The sequence below is a fragment of the Mobula birostris genome, chromosome 8, assembly GCF_030028105.1.
Source record: "Mobula birostris isolate sMobBir1 chromosome 8, sMobBir1.hap1, whole genome shotgun sequence".
NCBI classification, from domain to species: domain Eukaryota; kingdom Metazoa; phylum Chordata; class Chondrichthyes; order Myliobatiformes; family Myliobatidae; genus Mobula; species Mobula birostris.
The window spans coordinates 150,439,865-150,456,939 of NC_092377.1; the positions used below are offsets into that span (position 1 = coordinate 150,439,865).

Sequence of the window (17,075 nt, forward strand, 5' to 3'; positions counted from 1 at the left end):
ATGTTACGAATGTCTACACAACTGCTCCATCCCTGGGTGTTAGTCTAAACCTCAAATGGGACGTCGCCATACAGGGTTTCAATCCAGGAATCAGAGGGAGTCATTGGAAAAGGACGGTTCAGAAGCTATACAATTTTATGCTGGTCAACTTAATCCAAGGCCACTGAAGAAAGTGAGAGAAACAAAAATACCGGAGGAACTCAGCAGGTCAGGAACATCAGTGGAAGGAAATGGGTGGTCAACATTTCGGGTCGAGATCTGTGAGGGTCTTGAAATTGACTACCGCCCATTGGGAATGTTTGACTTCTAGCTGTAAACTATTTGAAAGCTTCTGAGGAATACATGCTGTTCCCTTAGAAAAACTGAAAAATAGGTGAACCAGTTAAGTAACATCAGTAAAATTTGATCCCTAATTTCATCAAATAGCATCAGTCACTGCTGTACACTTGTCTGTAGTTACAAACCTGTATTGTCATCTCGATAAAGGCATTAAAATGGGACTCTTAAAACTTCAATTTTTATTGCGTGGAAATCACTGAATTTTTGGCTAGCTCTTTTGTAATTCCCTTCTCCCCTCCATTACAAATAAAACAATGATGAATAAAAATGTTGCTCTGCTTAACATTGACCAAATCCTGGGTAGGTTTCACTTTGATCATTCATCTAAGTATGGGAATACAGAGATTCTGCATTTTTCTTCCAGAAGAGAATCTGCTGCCTTGACAACTAAAATGTGAATAGGATTTGTCAGCATTCTGCTCCTTGCCACATCAGTTCTTGGACCACCCAAGCAAGTAAAACCAAACATCCTACATGACCCAGTTTTGAAAGTCCAATTTTAATGCATTTAGTGAAATGACAATACAGGTTTGTGACTACAGACAAGCGTACAGCAGTGATTGATGCTAATAGATGAAATTAGGGAGCAAATTTTACTGATGTTACTTAACTGGTTCACCTAATTTTCTTCATTTTTTTTTCTAAAGGAACAGCATGTATTCCTCAGAAACTTTCAAATAGTTTACAGCTGGAAACCAAACATTCCCAATGGGTGGTGGTCAAATTCAAGGCCTCAGCTCAACTGCATGCTTCAACTGGAAATACTGCATTGTTTGCCAGTACACACCCAAAGGAACATAATCCGAACAAAATAATTTACTCAGCCAAACAATGCTGCTAAACTTAGAATCTTGATGCATCACTCCATCAGTCAAGCATGATAGACATTACATACATCTCAACTGGATGATGTACATTGATTAACGGAAAGACTCTCTTACAGTCACCTCATTATTATCAAAAGAATAATATAAATCCCATTTTGTCCTACTCTTCACAGTATCTTAATCTGTTACGTTCTCCATTCCACTATTGTCCCACTAGTAATTAGTAAGCCATTGTTTCCTCACACACCTTTATCATTCAATAGAATGACAAAGCAATTTATTTACTAAGTGTCAAGCTGTACAGTACAAGAGCAAAAGGGTTCATTCAGTTCTTGAAATCAGTGGAACATAACCCTAAATGCAGAAAGATAAGACAAACAAATTGATTCAATGATTCTGGAATAGATTTTTCCCCTTTGCCATCGATTTCTGAATGGACATTGAAACCATGAACATTATCTGCTTTAGTTATCACTATTTTTACACTACTTATTTAATTTAACTATTTAATATATATACTTACTGTAATTCACAGCTTTTTCTCTAATATTACGTATTGCATTGTACTACTGCCCCAAAGACAAATTTCATAACATGTGTCGGTGATATGAAACCTGATTCTGCTTCTCATCTTATTTTCACTTAGCATTAATGGAAAAAAGGTTACCAGTCCAGACAAGTTGTGCATTACTCAGTAAGTTAGCACAACATTTTACCGTACCAGTGACCCGGGTTCAATTCCCGCTGCTGCCTGTAAGGAGTTTATAAGATCTCCCTGTGACTGCACGGGTATCTCCTGGGTGCTCTGGTTTCCTCCCACATACCAAAGACGTACCAGTTAGTAAGTTAATTGGTCATTGTAAATTACTCTGTGATTAGGCGAGGGGTTGCAGGGTGGTGTGGATCGAGGGGCTGGAAGGGCCTATTCTGTACTATATGTCAATAAATAATAATTTTTTAAAAAATTCTGTTGTCACATGTTCCTATCTCCACAAGCTAGTTGAAGGCTTTTGTTTTAAAGTCAATGTCAATCAGCACACAGTAGACCAAACACCCATTGGCACTGCTCAGTTCCAAAAGGTCACTTGAAGTGCTTATTTCCTTTCAGAATCTAGCAAATGATTAAAAGCAAACTCTACCGCACTAAAATAAAATTACTTTCTTGAACTTAGGACATCCCAAAGCACTTTACTGATAATAATTTTCTTGTAGTGAACATTTTTTGCAATGTAAGGAAGTGTAAGATCCAAGCTGCACACAACATCCTCCAAAACAAAACAGCAATGAGATAATGCACCAACAAACTACTTACAGTGATATTGACTGAAAATTAACAATTTTGGGGTGCTGTCCCTGTGTCCATCACAGGGACAGCACCCCAAAACTTTCTCAAAAAAGCAGCCTTAAATTTGTGGGCAGACAGAGTCATATCTAATGTGTTATCCAAAACACGATACATCAAGCTGCAGTATCGTCAAGAATTTTCAAGCTCAAGTCTTTGGAATGCAACTGAAACTTTCTGTGGTGATAACCAATTGAGCAATAGCTAATCACAATTGAGGATGTTGTCATGCCAGACTTGCTCCACCTAGGTGACAGTAGCAGGGACCAGAATGCTGACAAGTGCGTGCTTGTTACATACACCTGTTAGGGTGCATTTACTGCGAAGACAGCAGCTTCGCTCTCCCTCTAGAGAAAGAACACAATACTGTATCCTCGATACTGACATACATAGCTGAACAATAACAGTGAAATTCGGGACTCAAGTAAAGCAGTGGCTGCAATTAGGCAGAGTAAGATTGTTGTTCAGTGTTTGTTCTATGTGATGGAGAGCGAAGTATGGGCAAAATTACAAAATAGCCATTCTACAATGCTGGAATTCCATGTACTCCAGCTGCAGTGATGCCTGGCTTTGTGCCTTTTGTAACACTTCAGTTCTGGATGCTACTTGCTTACTTTTATTGTTTGCCTGATTTTTTAAAATCTCCCTGTACATTGAGTGTTTGGGGGGGGGGTCATTTCTTTAATGGGTTCTTTTAGGGTTTCTTTGTTTTGTGGCTGCCTGCAAGAAGACAAATCTCATGGTTGTATAATGTGTACATACTTTGATAATGAATGTACTTTGAACTTTAATAAAAACAGAAGTAAACTCCTGTTACAGTTCTCTCCAGATGAAAAGAAGTCCGATATGACAAAATTCTCACATGTGATTAGCCATTCCTTCATGGCTATGAAATTCACCTGTAGCAAAGCTCTAACCAGGTTTACAGACAACCAAATTAATGAAACACTTTTCTTTTCAATTTCTACCAGATTGACTGTATTTCACCAGGAAATATACTCAGTGGCCGCTTTATTGGGTACCTCCTGTATCTATCAAAGCGGTCACTGAGTATACTTCTGTATGTTTGTGCTCTTCTGCACACCACTGTTGTAACACATAACTATTTGAGTTATTGTCGCCCTCCTGTCAGTTTGAACTAGTCTGGCCATTCCCCTCTGACCTCCTCAATAACAAGGCGTTTTCACTCACAGAATTGCCACTCACTGGATTTTTTTTTTGTTTTTTGCACCATCCTCTGTAAATTCTAGAGACTGCTGTGTGTGAAAATTACAGGAGATCAGCAGTTTCTGAATACTCAAACCACCCCATCGGGCACCAACAATCATTCCACAGTCACGTCACTTAGATCTTATTTCTTCCTCTTTCTGATATTTGGCCTGAACAACTGAACCTCCTGATCATGCCTGCATGCTTTCATAGAATGAGTTGCTGCCACATGATTGGCTGATTAGATGTTTGTATGAGTGAGCAAGGAATACAGGCATACAACTTACAACATAGGAGTTCATTAAGCCTATCATAATGGTGCTGGCCAAAATTAAAAACAATGAGATGAATTAATACAAAAACTGTTCTTTTGTTTGTGCTGATTGATTGATAAACATTTCTCAGGACCTCAAAATTCATCTTCCTCTAATAGCACCGGCTGAAGGTTGAAGTCCAGACCTGGTTTAGTATTTGAACGTATACATTCTTACAGAGTTGTATTCCCTCAACCAAGCATTCAGAACTCAGTATAGATTAAGCGCTCAGGCCCTAAACTCACTTCAGAGATGGAAGCACAGCTTCTTCGTAAAGCCAACAAGATAATCTAGCACCCATCTTCAATGGGGGATGCATTATGTTTGGCTGCTGCTATGCTTTCTGAGAAATTGGGCTGTCTCCTAGTAAGATAGATATTGACCGACGCAGAGCAAAAACTCCTCTAGAGATATTTTCCAAACTTTTTCTCAGAATACTGGAACATTAGTTTCCAAATGACCCAACTGAAAGTTTAGATTTCTGATTTTGAGCATTCACGGCTTTCCAATAGTTAGATTAATAGGTGTGTTATATCACCAAAGTATCATGAAAGGGCATACAATATCAGACTCAGAGTATCCGATTAATACTCTAACAAGAGGGTGTACAGGAGCAAAATATATCAGCTAGTTGAGCAGTGTCACAGCAACAGCCTTGCACCGAACATCAGTAAGACCAAAGAAATACTTTATACTCTATTGTCGCCAAACAATTGATACTAGAACGTACAATCATCACAGCGATATTTGATTCTGCGCTTCCTGCTCCCTGGATTACAAATCGATAGTAAATATTAAAAATTTACATTATAAATTATAAATAGAAAATAGAAAAATGGAAAGTAAGTTAGTGCAAAAAAAACCCGAGAGGCAGGTCTGGATATTTGGAGGGTACGGCCCAGATCGGGGTCAGGATCCGTTCAGCAGTCTTATCACAGTTGGAAAGAAGCTGTTCCCAAACTGTGACCTTCAGAAAGGGTAAGATGAGGGAACACACACCAGTCCTCATAGAGGGATCAGAAGTGGAAAAGGTGAGCAATTTCAAATTCATTAAGGACCCCATCACCCAGGTTATGCCTTGTTCTCATAGATACCATCAGGGTAAGAAGTACAGAAGCCTGAAAGCACATGCTCAACAATTCGGGAACAGCTTCTTCCCTTCTGCCATCCGATTTCTGAATGGACATTGAACACATGAAAATACCTCAGTACATTTTTTTATTTTTACTTTTGCACTACTTAATTAATTCAACTATTTTATATATTTTTACTGTACTTCACACTTTTTTTCTATTCTTATGTATTGCATTGTACTGCAGCCACAAAGATAGCAAATGCTGGTAATATTAAACCTGATTCTGATTCTATTCATAATGTCTATCCTGATTTTTTCATTGATTGACCGTTGACAAGATTTTATGGCTTTCAATGTTTCCTCAAAACTTTTTGATATCCTGTGCAACACTTTGATAACATAGAATCTAATCCCACTCCATTCACGAACCTTAACTGCTGAGTGCTTTTACATTAAATCAATCTTGCAATTTAATGAAGGCTTGAATATCAGAACAAACTGGAGGGCTTGGCTGGAAATCAAATCAATTAGTAAGCATTCAAGTAAGCAGAGAACCAGGGACTAATTCACTGGCCAGGATTTACTGGAGGTGACGATTAACCTGACTGGTCTGCTGCGATCTGTAAACTGACTGTCAGAAAACCATTCCGTTATCCTAAATAAAAATCCCATTCTATTTAGCAAAGCTATAAAGATAATTGCACAACTTTTCATATTGAATACTTGCAATCACTCCCACATTCAAAATGGCCCTGAAAAAAAAATTCAGTAATTGCTGTCAAACTACTATGCCTAACGATTTCTATGAATTACAGTATACAGTACCGCTCTAGATCCAAATCAGGAAAAAAGAGAACAACATTTCTAGGGAAAGAAATATATGTTCTGAGGAAATATTGCTGCTGTCCTATTCACCAACTGAAAACAAATACCTAATCAAACCAATGGGCAAATTGCTCTCAAGAACATTATCAGAATCAGATTTAAAATCACTGGCGTATATCCTGAAATTTGTTAATTTAGCAGCAGCAGTACAACACAATACATGATAAATATGTTAAAAAATTAATAAATGGATTACAGTAAATATATACATAATTAAAAATAGTAGTGCAAAACAGTAATAATGTAAAAAGTGAGGTAGTGTTCTTGGGTTCAATGTCCATTTAGAAATCATATGGCAGAGGGGAAAAAGCTGTTCCTGAATTGCTGAATGTGTGTCTTCAGGGTTCTACATCTCCTTCCTGACAGTAACAATGAGAAGAGGGCATGTCCTGGGTGATGGGGGTCCTTAATAATAACATTAGTACTAATTAGTACTAAAAACATTAGTACTAATGTTCACAGCCAAAGAGAAACCCACTGGAATCAGAGAAGCACATTGAAGTAGCCAGTCACGGAGTAATCATATTACATTACAAGTTTGTTCAGGAATACAATGTAAACACTTCACAGAGAGACAATTTGCAATAGCTACAAAATATATTTTTGAAATTAAAGAAGCAAAACGGAAAGGAGATCCTTCTACCCACAGAAACACTGTGCAATTAACCTGTTTTGTATGGTTGAGGGAAAATGTCAGTCTTGGCACAGTAGATCAAACTCCAACCTCTAGGTCAGAAGGTTAAAGATCCCACCAGGGCAATCATTAAATCTGGGTTATCATGATAACGTTTTAAAATGAGATGTTAACTTACAGCTTTGTCTGCTCTCTCTCAGGGCGATGTCAAATATCCCCTGCACTATTTCAGAGCAATTCGCTATTAAGGAAACATGGTTGTCACACTGCTGTTTGAGGGACATTTCTTGAGTTGAGGAAAAGTGAGAGACAGAGGCTACATGAATTAAAGAACAGCACAACTTTCAGAGTTTGCAGAGTAGAAAAACAGAGTCATTGATGGTGACGCAAACCTCCATCACCACTACATACACATCCCCTACAGTCCCTTTATGTATATACAATCAGTCTAGGTATACAACAGTTACTTGTTAATTGAGTTCTGTAGGATTGCTTTCATAATTATATTTATTGTGCTTATTTTGCTTTTAATTATAGTATTTGTTATGCTTATTTTGATTTTTTATATCAGAAACATAGAAAACCTACAGCATAGTACAGGTCCTTCAGCCCACAATGCTGTGCTGAACATGTACTTACTTTAGAAATTACCTGCGGTTACCCACAGCCCTCTATATAGCTCCATGAACCTATTCAGAAGTCTCTTAAAAGACCCTATTGTGTCCACCTCCACCACAGTTGCTGGCAGCCCATTCCATGCACTCACTACTCTTTGCATAAAAAACTTACCCCTGACATCTCCTCTGTACCTACTTCCAAGCACCTTAAAATTGTGCCCTCTCGTGATACGATCAATGCCTCTCATCATCCTATACACCTATGTTGCTGCATCAGACCCAGAGTAACAATTATTTTGACCTCCTTTACTTCATGCACTGAAGAATGACAAAAAAACAATCTTGAATCTTGAATATCCTTCCACTCTTGGGAAATTGTGTCAGGATCCATTATTGCAGAGACAGGTTAATCTGCCAAAATTGGGCAGCCCTGGGTAAGCAGCGGAAGATTCTCTGAGGTTTTCTGTCAAGGGCTGTGAGGGCTCTGAGATCAGCATTCAGGCAGAGGCTCTGCAGAGGGCGGGTGGCAGCGAGCAGTGGCTCACCTCAGTATGTGAAAGTGAGCAGACAGAAGAGTAGCAGAAAACCAGGAAAATTGGGAGGGAATAGGCAGGGAGCAAGGAGATGAGTGAGAAAGAGCTAGTTAAGGGAGGGAGGGGATGGGTCTTAGTGCAGCCATTAAGGAAAGGGGAACAAAGGTGAGAGATAAGAGTGGGGGTTGCTATGGAGAGCAACCAAGGAAACTAACGTGGGCAAGTAACCCTACTGTTCACGTAAAATTATTACAGCGCCAGCAACCTGGGATCAATTCCACCAATGCCCGTAAGGAATTTGTACTTTGTACTCGTGGCCCTGTGGGTTTCCTCTGGTGCTCCAGTTTCTGCCCACACTCAAAGACGTACAGGTTAGTTGGTTAATTGATCACATGGGTGTAAATGGGTGGCACGGGCTCGTTGGACTGGAAGGGCCTGTTCCTGCCTGTCTCTCTAAATAAATAAAAGTTCCCGCAACCATGCATGGTCAGAAAGTGTCTGTGCAGCGGACCCTGTCCTCAAATCATCTTTCACCTGCTGCTGGACCAAGATATGAGTTGGCCACTGTGATATAATTGCCCAAGATGTAAGAAACTGACACACGATCCCCTACTGATCTTACGAAATGCAACAGAATGGAGAAATCGCTACGCCAGAGGACCTGCTGAAGAGGAGGAGGCTGTAGACAATCCAGTCGTTTTACTGCTTAAAGGGCTGTGAAGCATTTCAAAATGTTTTCAAAGGTTGTTGCTATATAAATTAAAGTTTTCCTGTTCCAGGTCTATTTGTAATGCTCGATACCTACCAAATTCAGCATTCTGAGTAAAAATCAGGAACATTTTAGGATGAATCAACTGGATTTGCTTCTCTTACTACTTTCTACCAGGGTATAAAAAAAATGTCAAAAATATTAAACCCCTGGATTAATCTACCAATAAACACTACCAATGCTCACTACTGCGGATCTTAAGTAATCTAAAATTTGACATCAAACAATTAAAATTAAATGGATTCAAAAATGCAAATAGTTGATTTATAAATAAGTAATTTGCATTAAGGACTTATAAAAACTGTGCTGTAATTCAGTAATAGTAATAAGTCCACGACAGCAACAATTTTGATCTTCTTATAAAAAAGCAGATATAACGACTATAGGGTGCAATGAGCGTACTGGTTAGCACAACGCTTTACGGTACAAGTCCCGCCACTGCCTGTACGTTCTCCCTGTGACTATGTGGGTTTCCTCTGGGTGCTCTGGTTTCCTCCCACAGTCCAAAGGCATACTAGTTGGTAGGTTAATTGGTCATTGTAAATTCTCCCATGATTAAATCGGGGGTCGCTGGGCGGAGCGGCCTGGAGAACCAGAAGCGGCTATTCCACACTGTATCTCAACAAATTTTTAAAAATTAACATTCACCAGAATGATTTCTGATCTGACAGGTGTTACATATGAGTAGCCAGGCTTCTACTCCCTGGAGTTTGAAAGAATGAGAGGTGCCCTTACTGAAACAGACAAAAATTGGCAAGGTAAGTGGCAGGAATGATGTTCCCTTGTTGTGTGTCTGAAACCAGGGGCTCCTTGTCACAAAACAAGATAGGACATTCGGGACTAAAATGAGGAAAAATCTCTTTACTAAAAGGGGGATAAGGGTTCAGAATATTCTTTCCAAAATAAAATTCAGTCACTAACTGCATTCAAAACAGTAGATTTCCAGGCATTCAGGGATATGGAGCTAAGACAGGAAAATGGGGTGAAAGATCAGCTACAATCCTGATGCTATTTCTTACATTCTATACAGGACAATTGCAACATTGGCTTGTCTGCAGTTGTATCCTGGCTGCAGGGCTGATGTAACTTCACATAGCACTGTAACAAATGCCATGTTTTTCTGCTATAGATAGCAGCAATAGAGAATTTAATGTTGCGTCAGTAATTATATTTAATCTCAACAATACATTGCAATAAATACAATTTTTTTGTCAGTAATGTAACAAAGGATGTTGAAATTTCATTAGCGTTGCAAAATGCCCTGCAGATTTATCCGATGTACGACCAGAATTGCTTTAAATCTGCCAGTAAGTTTGCCCTCAATTTTGCCACAGGTCTATCAGCAATATCATTCATTTGCAATATTATTGGCAAAGATCTATCAATAGTACGAACAATCTATCAGAATATAACGAATGCAAATCTCAGGGAAAGTACTGGGGTTTTCTGAACCTTTCAATAATATTACTCTGATTGTTCCGATGATCCAGAGTACTAATGGAGCTTGCTGGAAGACACATCAGCAAACATGTACATCCGACAAGTTTAAATAACATGACAGCAGCTATAACTGGATACTAGAAATAAACTCAACAATCTCAGTAACACTCATGTGATGATTGCAGGTGCATCATAAATGCAAATAATGGCTGCAGATCTATTACCGGATCTGTTGACTCCAAAAGTATTAGTCACAGTTCTGACCTTATCTGTATTACTTAGTTTGCTGACACTCAGTAACAATCCAAAGGACAGCTGGATCAGTAACAATGGTGGATCTGTAGTAACAACACTAAGGCAGGTGATTTGCTGGCTTCTTCGGATATATTAATGGAATTGCCTCAGTTTGGTATTTTGTTAAAGCTCAACACAAAATTGGCTTGTCACCAGAAGGCTAGCATCTTCAAGGAGCAGTGCCTCAAAAAGGTGGCGTCCATCATTAAAGACCCCCACCACCTCAAACGTGCCTTATTCTCATTGCTATCATCAGATAGGAGGTACAGAAGCCTGAAGGCACACACTCAACGGTTCAGGAACAGCTCCTTCCCCTCTGCCATCCAATTTCAGAATGGATAATGAACCCATGAACACTACCTTACTACTTTTTTTTTTCTGTTTTTGCACTGGTTATTTACCTACTTAATATATATACATATCTACTGTAATTCAGTTCTTTCTATAGCATCGCGTACTGCATTGTACTGCTGCTGTAAAGTTAACACATTTCACGACATATGCCAGTGACGCTAAACCCGATTCTGATTTTATGTCTATCCCGATGGGCTTGTTTGGTCATAGCTCAGGGGCTCGCAACCTGGGGTCCATGGACCCCTCCGAGAACGGTCGAGGTCCACGGCATAAAACTGATGGCAGGTGTAGAGCTACAGATTGGCCTGCATTCTGGATCTTACACCACAGGATCTGCGAAATTTAAACTGGTACTCCACTCCACTAGACTAGATTTAGGATAATCAGCCACGGCACGACTGACTCTACTGACATCATTGTCAATTATTTGAATTTATGCTTCTACGAATATAGTACTGGAGCATTGCCAAGGGCCACTGCAACATGCCATGCAGTGCTGGTGTTGCTGAGGGGCACTGGAGACATGGTAAGGTTTATCAGTATGAGTGGCAGACTGCAGGTGTTTTGGGGGCATGGGAAGGGGCTGGTTGGCAGTTGGCTACGCCAGATAACCTGGAGGGCATAATGTCTGAGACAGGGACATTGGTCCCTGGCCTTTGAGAGGTGAGAGGGATGGGCAGTTCAGTTCGTGATCTTAAGAGGAGGGATGTTTGCTCAAGCTGTCCTGGGAAATGTGGGATGGGCAAGGGGCAGGAGATACAGGGGCCTTCCAACAGTAGTGGGGGCTAACAACTAAACCTGAGGCAAGGGTGCTCATGGCAATATCGGGAAAGAGCAGACTGTTAATGGTCAGTGAAAAAGGGGAGGACTGGAGGTGGCCATTGACTGGGCAGCTGATGGCTGTCACAAACACAAAAGACTCTGCAGATGATGGGTTCTTAGGCAGTTGGGTGCTCAACAGCATCGATGGATAAAGAACAGGGTGAGTCCTGTCAATAATATTGGGTGGTGGACAGGCGGATGGTCCACTGACAGCTGGGGAAAGGATGATCATCTTGGACATTGGGGTATAGACGAAAGGGGATGATTGAGGGTGAGAGAGTCAATAGTGACGGGGTTGAGGAGAGGGAATAATCTGTCTGTAATGTTGCGGCGAGGAGAGGGGATGATCTGTCAGTGACGGGGGTGAGGAGAGGGGATGATTGAGGGTGAGAGAGTCAATAGTGACGGGGTTGAGGAGAGGGAATAATCTGTCTGTAATGTTGCGGCGAGGAGAGGGGATGATCTGTCAGTGACGGGGGTGAGGAGAGGGGATGATCTGTCAGTGATGTTGGGGCTGAGGAGAGGGGATGATCTGTCAGTGACGGGGGTGAGGAGAGGAGGTGGTCTGTCAGTGACGGGGGTGAGGAGAGGGGATGATCTGTCAGTGATGGTGGTGAGGAGAGGGGATGATCTGTCACTGATGTCGGGGGGGGAGGGAAGAGAGGGAAATGATCTGTCAGTGATGTTGGGGGTGAGGAGAGGGAATGATCTGTCAGTGATGTCGGGGTGAGGTGACGGGATGATCTGTCAGTGACAGGGGGGAGGAGAGGGGATGGTCTGTCAGTGACGGGGGTGAGGAGACGGGATGATCTGTCAGTGACGGGGGTGAGGAGAGGGGATGGTCTGTCAGTGACGGGGGTGAGGAGAAGGGATGGTCTGTCAGTGACGGGGGTGAGGAGAGGGGATGGTCTGTCAGTGACGGGGGTGAGGGGAGGGGATGGTCTGTCAGTGACGGGGTGAGGGGAGGGGATGGTCTGTCAGTGACGGGGGTTAGGAGAGGGGATGATCTGTCAGTGATGTGGGGGGGTGAGGAGAGGGGATGATCTGTCAGTGACGGGGTGAGGAGAGGGGATGATCTGTCAGTGATGTTGGGCGTGAGGAGAGGGGATGATCTGTCAGTGATGTCGGGGGGGGGAGGGAAGAGAGGGAAATAATCTGTCAGTGATGTTGGGGGTGAGGAGAGGGAATGATCTGTCAGTGATGTCGGGGTGAGGTGACGGGATGATCTGTCAGTGACGGGGTGAGGAGACGGGATGGTCTGTCAGTGACGGGGGTGAGGAGAGGGGATGGTCTGTCAGTGACGGGGGTGAGAAGAAGGGATGGTCTGTCAGTGCAGGGGTGAGGAGAGGGGATGGTCTGTCAGTGACGGGGGTGAGGGGAGGGGATGGTCTGTCAGTGACGGGGTGAGGGGAGGGGATGGTCTGTCAGTGACGGGGTGAGGGGGGGGTGGTCTGTCAGTGACGGGGGTTAGGAGAGGGGATGATCTGTCAGTGATGTGGGGGGTGAGGAGAGGGGAGGGGATGATCTGTCAGTGACGGGGGTGAGGAGAGGAGGTGGTCTGTCAGTGATGTTGGGGGTGAGGAGGGGGATGATCAGTCAATGATGGGGGTGAGGAGAGGGGATGATCTGTCAGTGATGTTGGAGGTGAGGAGAGGGGATGATCTGTCAGTGATGGTGGTGAGGAGAGGGGATGATCTGTCACTGATGTCGGGGGGGAGGGAAGAGAGGAAAATGATCTGTCAGTGATGTTGGGGGTGAAGAGAGGGAATGATCTGTCAGTGATGTCGGGGTGAGGAGACGGGATGGTCTGTCAGTGACGGGGGTGAGGAGAGGGGATGATCTGTCAGTGACGGGGGTGAGGAGAGGGGATGGTCTGACAGTGATGTTGGGGGTGAGGAGAGGGGATGGTCTGTCAGTGACGGGGTTGAGGAGAGGGGATGGTCTGTCAGTGACGGGGGTGAGGAGAGGGGATGATCTGTCAGTGACGGGGGTGAGGAGAGGGGATGGTCTGTCAGTGATGTTGGGGGTGAGGAGAGGGGATGATCTGTCAGTGACAGGGGTGAGGAGAGGGGATGATCTGTCAGTGACGGGGTGAGGAGAGGGGATGGTCTGTCAGTGACGGGGGTGAGGAGAGGGGATGATCTGTCAGTGACAGGGGTGAGGAGAGGGGATGGTCTGTCAGTGATGTTGGGGGTGAGGAGAGGGGATGGTCTGTCAGTGACGGGGGTGAGGGGAGGGGATGATCTGTCAGTGACGGGGGTGAGGAGAGGGGATGGTCTGTCAGTGACGGGGTGAGGAGAGGGGATGGTCTGTCAGTGATGGGGGTGAGGAGAGGGGATGGTCTGTCAGTGACGGGGTGAGGGGAGGGGATGGTCTGTCAGTGACGGGGTGAGGAGAGGGGATGGTCTGTCAGTGACGGGGGTGAGGAGAGGGGATGATCTGTCAGTGACGGGGTGAGGAGAGGGGATGATCTGTCAGTGACGAGGGTGAGGAGAGGGAATGATCTGTCAGTGATGGGGTGAGGAGGGGGGATGATCTGTCAGTGATGTTGGGGGTGAGGAGAGGGGATGGTCTGTCAGTGACGGGGGTGAGGAGAGGGGATGATCTGTCAGTGACGGGGGTGAGGAGAGGGGATGATCTGTCAGTGACGGGGTGAGGAGAGGGGATGGTCTGTCAGTGACGGGGTGAGGAGAGGGGATGGTCTGTCAGTGACGGGGGTGAGGAGAGGGGATGATCTGTCAGTGACGGGGGTGAGGAAAGGGGATGGTCTGACAGTGATGTTGGGGGTGAGGAGAGGGGATGGTCTGTCAGTGACGGGGGTGAGGAGAGGGGATGATCTGTCAGTGACGGGGGTGAGGAGAGGGGATGATCTGTCAGTGACGGGGGTGAGGAGAGGGGATGGTCTGTCAGTGACGGGGGTGAGGAGAGGGGATGATCTGTCAGTGACGGGGTGAGGAGAGGGGATGATCTGTCAGTGATGTTGGGGGTGAGGAGAGGGGATGATCTGTCAGTGATGTTGGGGGTGAGGAGAGGGGATGATCTGTCAGTGATGTTGGGGGTGAGGAGAGGGGATGGTCTGTCAGTGACGGGGTGAGGAGAGGGGATGGTCTGTCAGTGACGGGGGTGAGGAGAGGGGATGATCTGTCAGTGACGGGGGTGAGGAGAGGGGATGATCTGTCAGTGACGGGGGTGAGGAGAGGGGATGATCTGTCAGTGACGGGGTGAGGAGAGGGGATGGTCTGTCAGTGACGGGGTGAGGAGAGGGGATGGTCTGTCAGTGACGGGGGTGAGGAGAGGGGATGATCTGTCAGTGACGGGGGTGAGGAGAGGGGATGGTCTGACAGTGATGTTGGGGGTGAGGAGAGGGGATGGTCTGTCAGTGACGGGGGTGAGGAGAGGGGATGATCTGTCAGTGACGGGGTGAGGAGAGGGGATGATCTGTCAGTGACGGGGGTGAGGAGAGGGGATGATCTGTCAGTGATGTTGGGGGTGAGGAGAGGGGATGATCTGTCAGTGATGTTGGGGGTGAGGAGAGGGGATGGTCTGTCAGTGACGGGGGTGAGGAGAGGGGATGGTCTGTCAGTGACGGGGGTGAGGAGAGGGGATGATTTGTCAGTGACGGGGTGAGAAGAGGGGATGATCTGTCAGTGACGGGGGTGAGGAGAGGGGATGGTCTGTCAGTGACGGGGGTGAGGAGAGGGGATGATCTGTCAGTGACGGGGGTGAGGAGAGGGGATGGTCTGTCAGTGATGTTGGGGGTGAGGAGAGGGGATGGTCTGTCAGTGACGGGGTGAGGAGAGGGGATGATCTGTCAGTGACGGGGTGAGGAGAGGGGACATGAACCGTCAGTGACGGTGGAGGAACGATCCGGCAGCCTCACTGAACCATCGGCTCAGACTCAGACACGGAGTTTCTCACCGCATCAAGAACTCGGGGCTCAGTGCTAACTCCGCCCGCCTCTCCCCTATACACAACCGCCCCCAACCCCCGCCTCACCTTCAGCCACCACCTCTTCCACCGTGACCTGCTGTCGGCCCACGCTGAAGACGCGGCCGATGAAGCCGCTGCCGGGACAGGAGCCGCCGCCCCCGCCGCTGCCGCCGCCTCCCGAACCGGAGCCCGCCGCCTCCCGCCGCGAGTCGAAGAATTTCTTCATTCCCACGACCCCTCCCCCTCAACAATATTAACCGATGAATGAAATAAAAATCGTCCCCGATCACCGCCTAACCGGGCCCAGCCGGGGCGGGGAGAGAAGCGACCTCGCTCCGGGGCTGAGTTGCGGACCAGGCCGGGCTGCGCGCCGTTAATCCCGACATTAAATAAATAACAGCAGCGCTGACAGGACCCAAAGAGCAGGGCATCAGCGCGCCGCGACCCGGATATGCAGCGTACCGGAAGTAACCCGGCGCCAACGTCAGTTTAGTTGCCATCAGATTTTTAAGTCTCAAACAGATAAAAGCTCACAAATTTTATATATTTTCGCGTTTTGAAGCAATTGCTAATATATTTTGAAGTGGATCTCCTCAAAAAATCCCGATCTCATGTATCTTGGATAATGTAGTTTTCCCTCTCCTTGCTGTGGTAGAAATGAACGTCTCCAGTCATTAAATGGACCACAGTTCCCAGCGGGCTAAGCGACACCAAAGCGTTTCTAGAAATACCCTGTGGACTTCATATCCCAACGCGCACTGCAAGCTTTTGGTTGTGCGCTGTGTCTTCAGAGAAGGTTTACAGCTTTCTTTTCATCCAGTGGAGTATTTTTTAGAAAGTTTTCCGAGTGAATCTTTGACGTCCTGATCAAGGTTCATTGGTCTAAAATTAGGACTGCCGATATGGGCCAAGTGGTCCATTCCGCTGTGTATTTGATACAAAGGGACAAGAGCGGTGCCAGGTGGTGTAACCATGTTACCGCAGTGTGGTGTACAAGGAGTTTGCGTCGCGCTTTCAGTGTACCAGACACCAGTGAGTCTGAGTGAGATAATGTCCTTTTGCTCTATACTACAGTTGACGGGGCTCTCAATTGTGTCTGTTCTATTCCCCGCATTTCTGCTCTCGTCCCCTTCCTCGCAGTCGATTGGTTTTCTCCAAAGCACAGAAGGCCACATTGTGAATATATACCTTAATTAGGGAAATCAGTTCTGGCTTCACTTCAGCTTGGGTTCCTGGAGGAGAAGGGCAAACAGAGCAGGTGTAACACCTTCCACACCTGTAGGGCAAAGAACTGTGCAAAGAATACTGATTGATAACGATGGAAAAGTAGGGCCGGGATTCCTAGAGGGAAGACCATAAGATATAGGAGAAGTAGGCCATTCAGCCCATCGAGTCTACTACACCATTCAATCGTGGGTTGATCCAATTCTTCCAGTCAGCCCTACCCCCCTGCCTTCACCCCATACCCTTTGATGCCCTGGCTAATGAAGAATCTATCAAACTCTGCCTTAAAAACACCCAATGACTTGGCCTCCACAGCCACTCATGGTAACAAATTCCACGGATTTACCACCCTCTGACTAAAGTAATTTCTCCATATCTCTGTTCTAAATGGATGTCCTTCAATCCTGAAGGCGTGCCCTCTTGTCCTAGAATCCGCCACCATGGGAAATAACTTCGCGATATCTAAT

General features: G+C 45.2%; 1 protein-coding gene across 4 annotated transcripts in view; it reads right to left on the bottom strand.

Annotated features, from left to right (window-relative positions):
- The window catches only part of LOC140201840 (AP2-associated protein kinase 1-like), a 149,865-nt gene extending 134,046 nt beyond the window's left edge, over positions 1 to 15,819 (bottom strand). For all 4 annotated transcript variants that reach the window (XM_072266554.1, XM_072266553.1, XM_072266556.1 and 1 more), the window contains exon 1: positions 15,451 to 15,819. In XM_072266554.1, the coding sequence (XP_072122655.1) occupies positions 15,451 to 15,610 (160 nt within the window). In that variant the 5' untranslated portion in view covers positions 15,611 to 15,819. The remainder of the gene's footprint in view (positions 1 to 15,450) is intronic.
- Between the last annotated feature and the right edge of the window lie 1,256 nt (positions 15,820 to 17,075).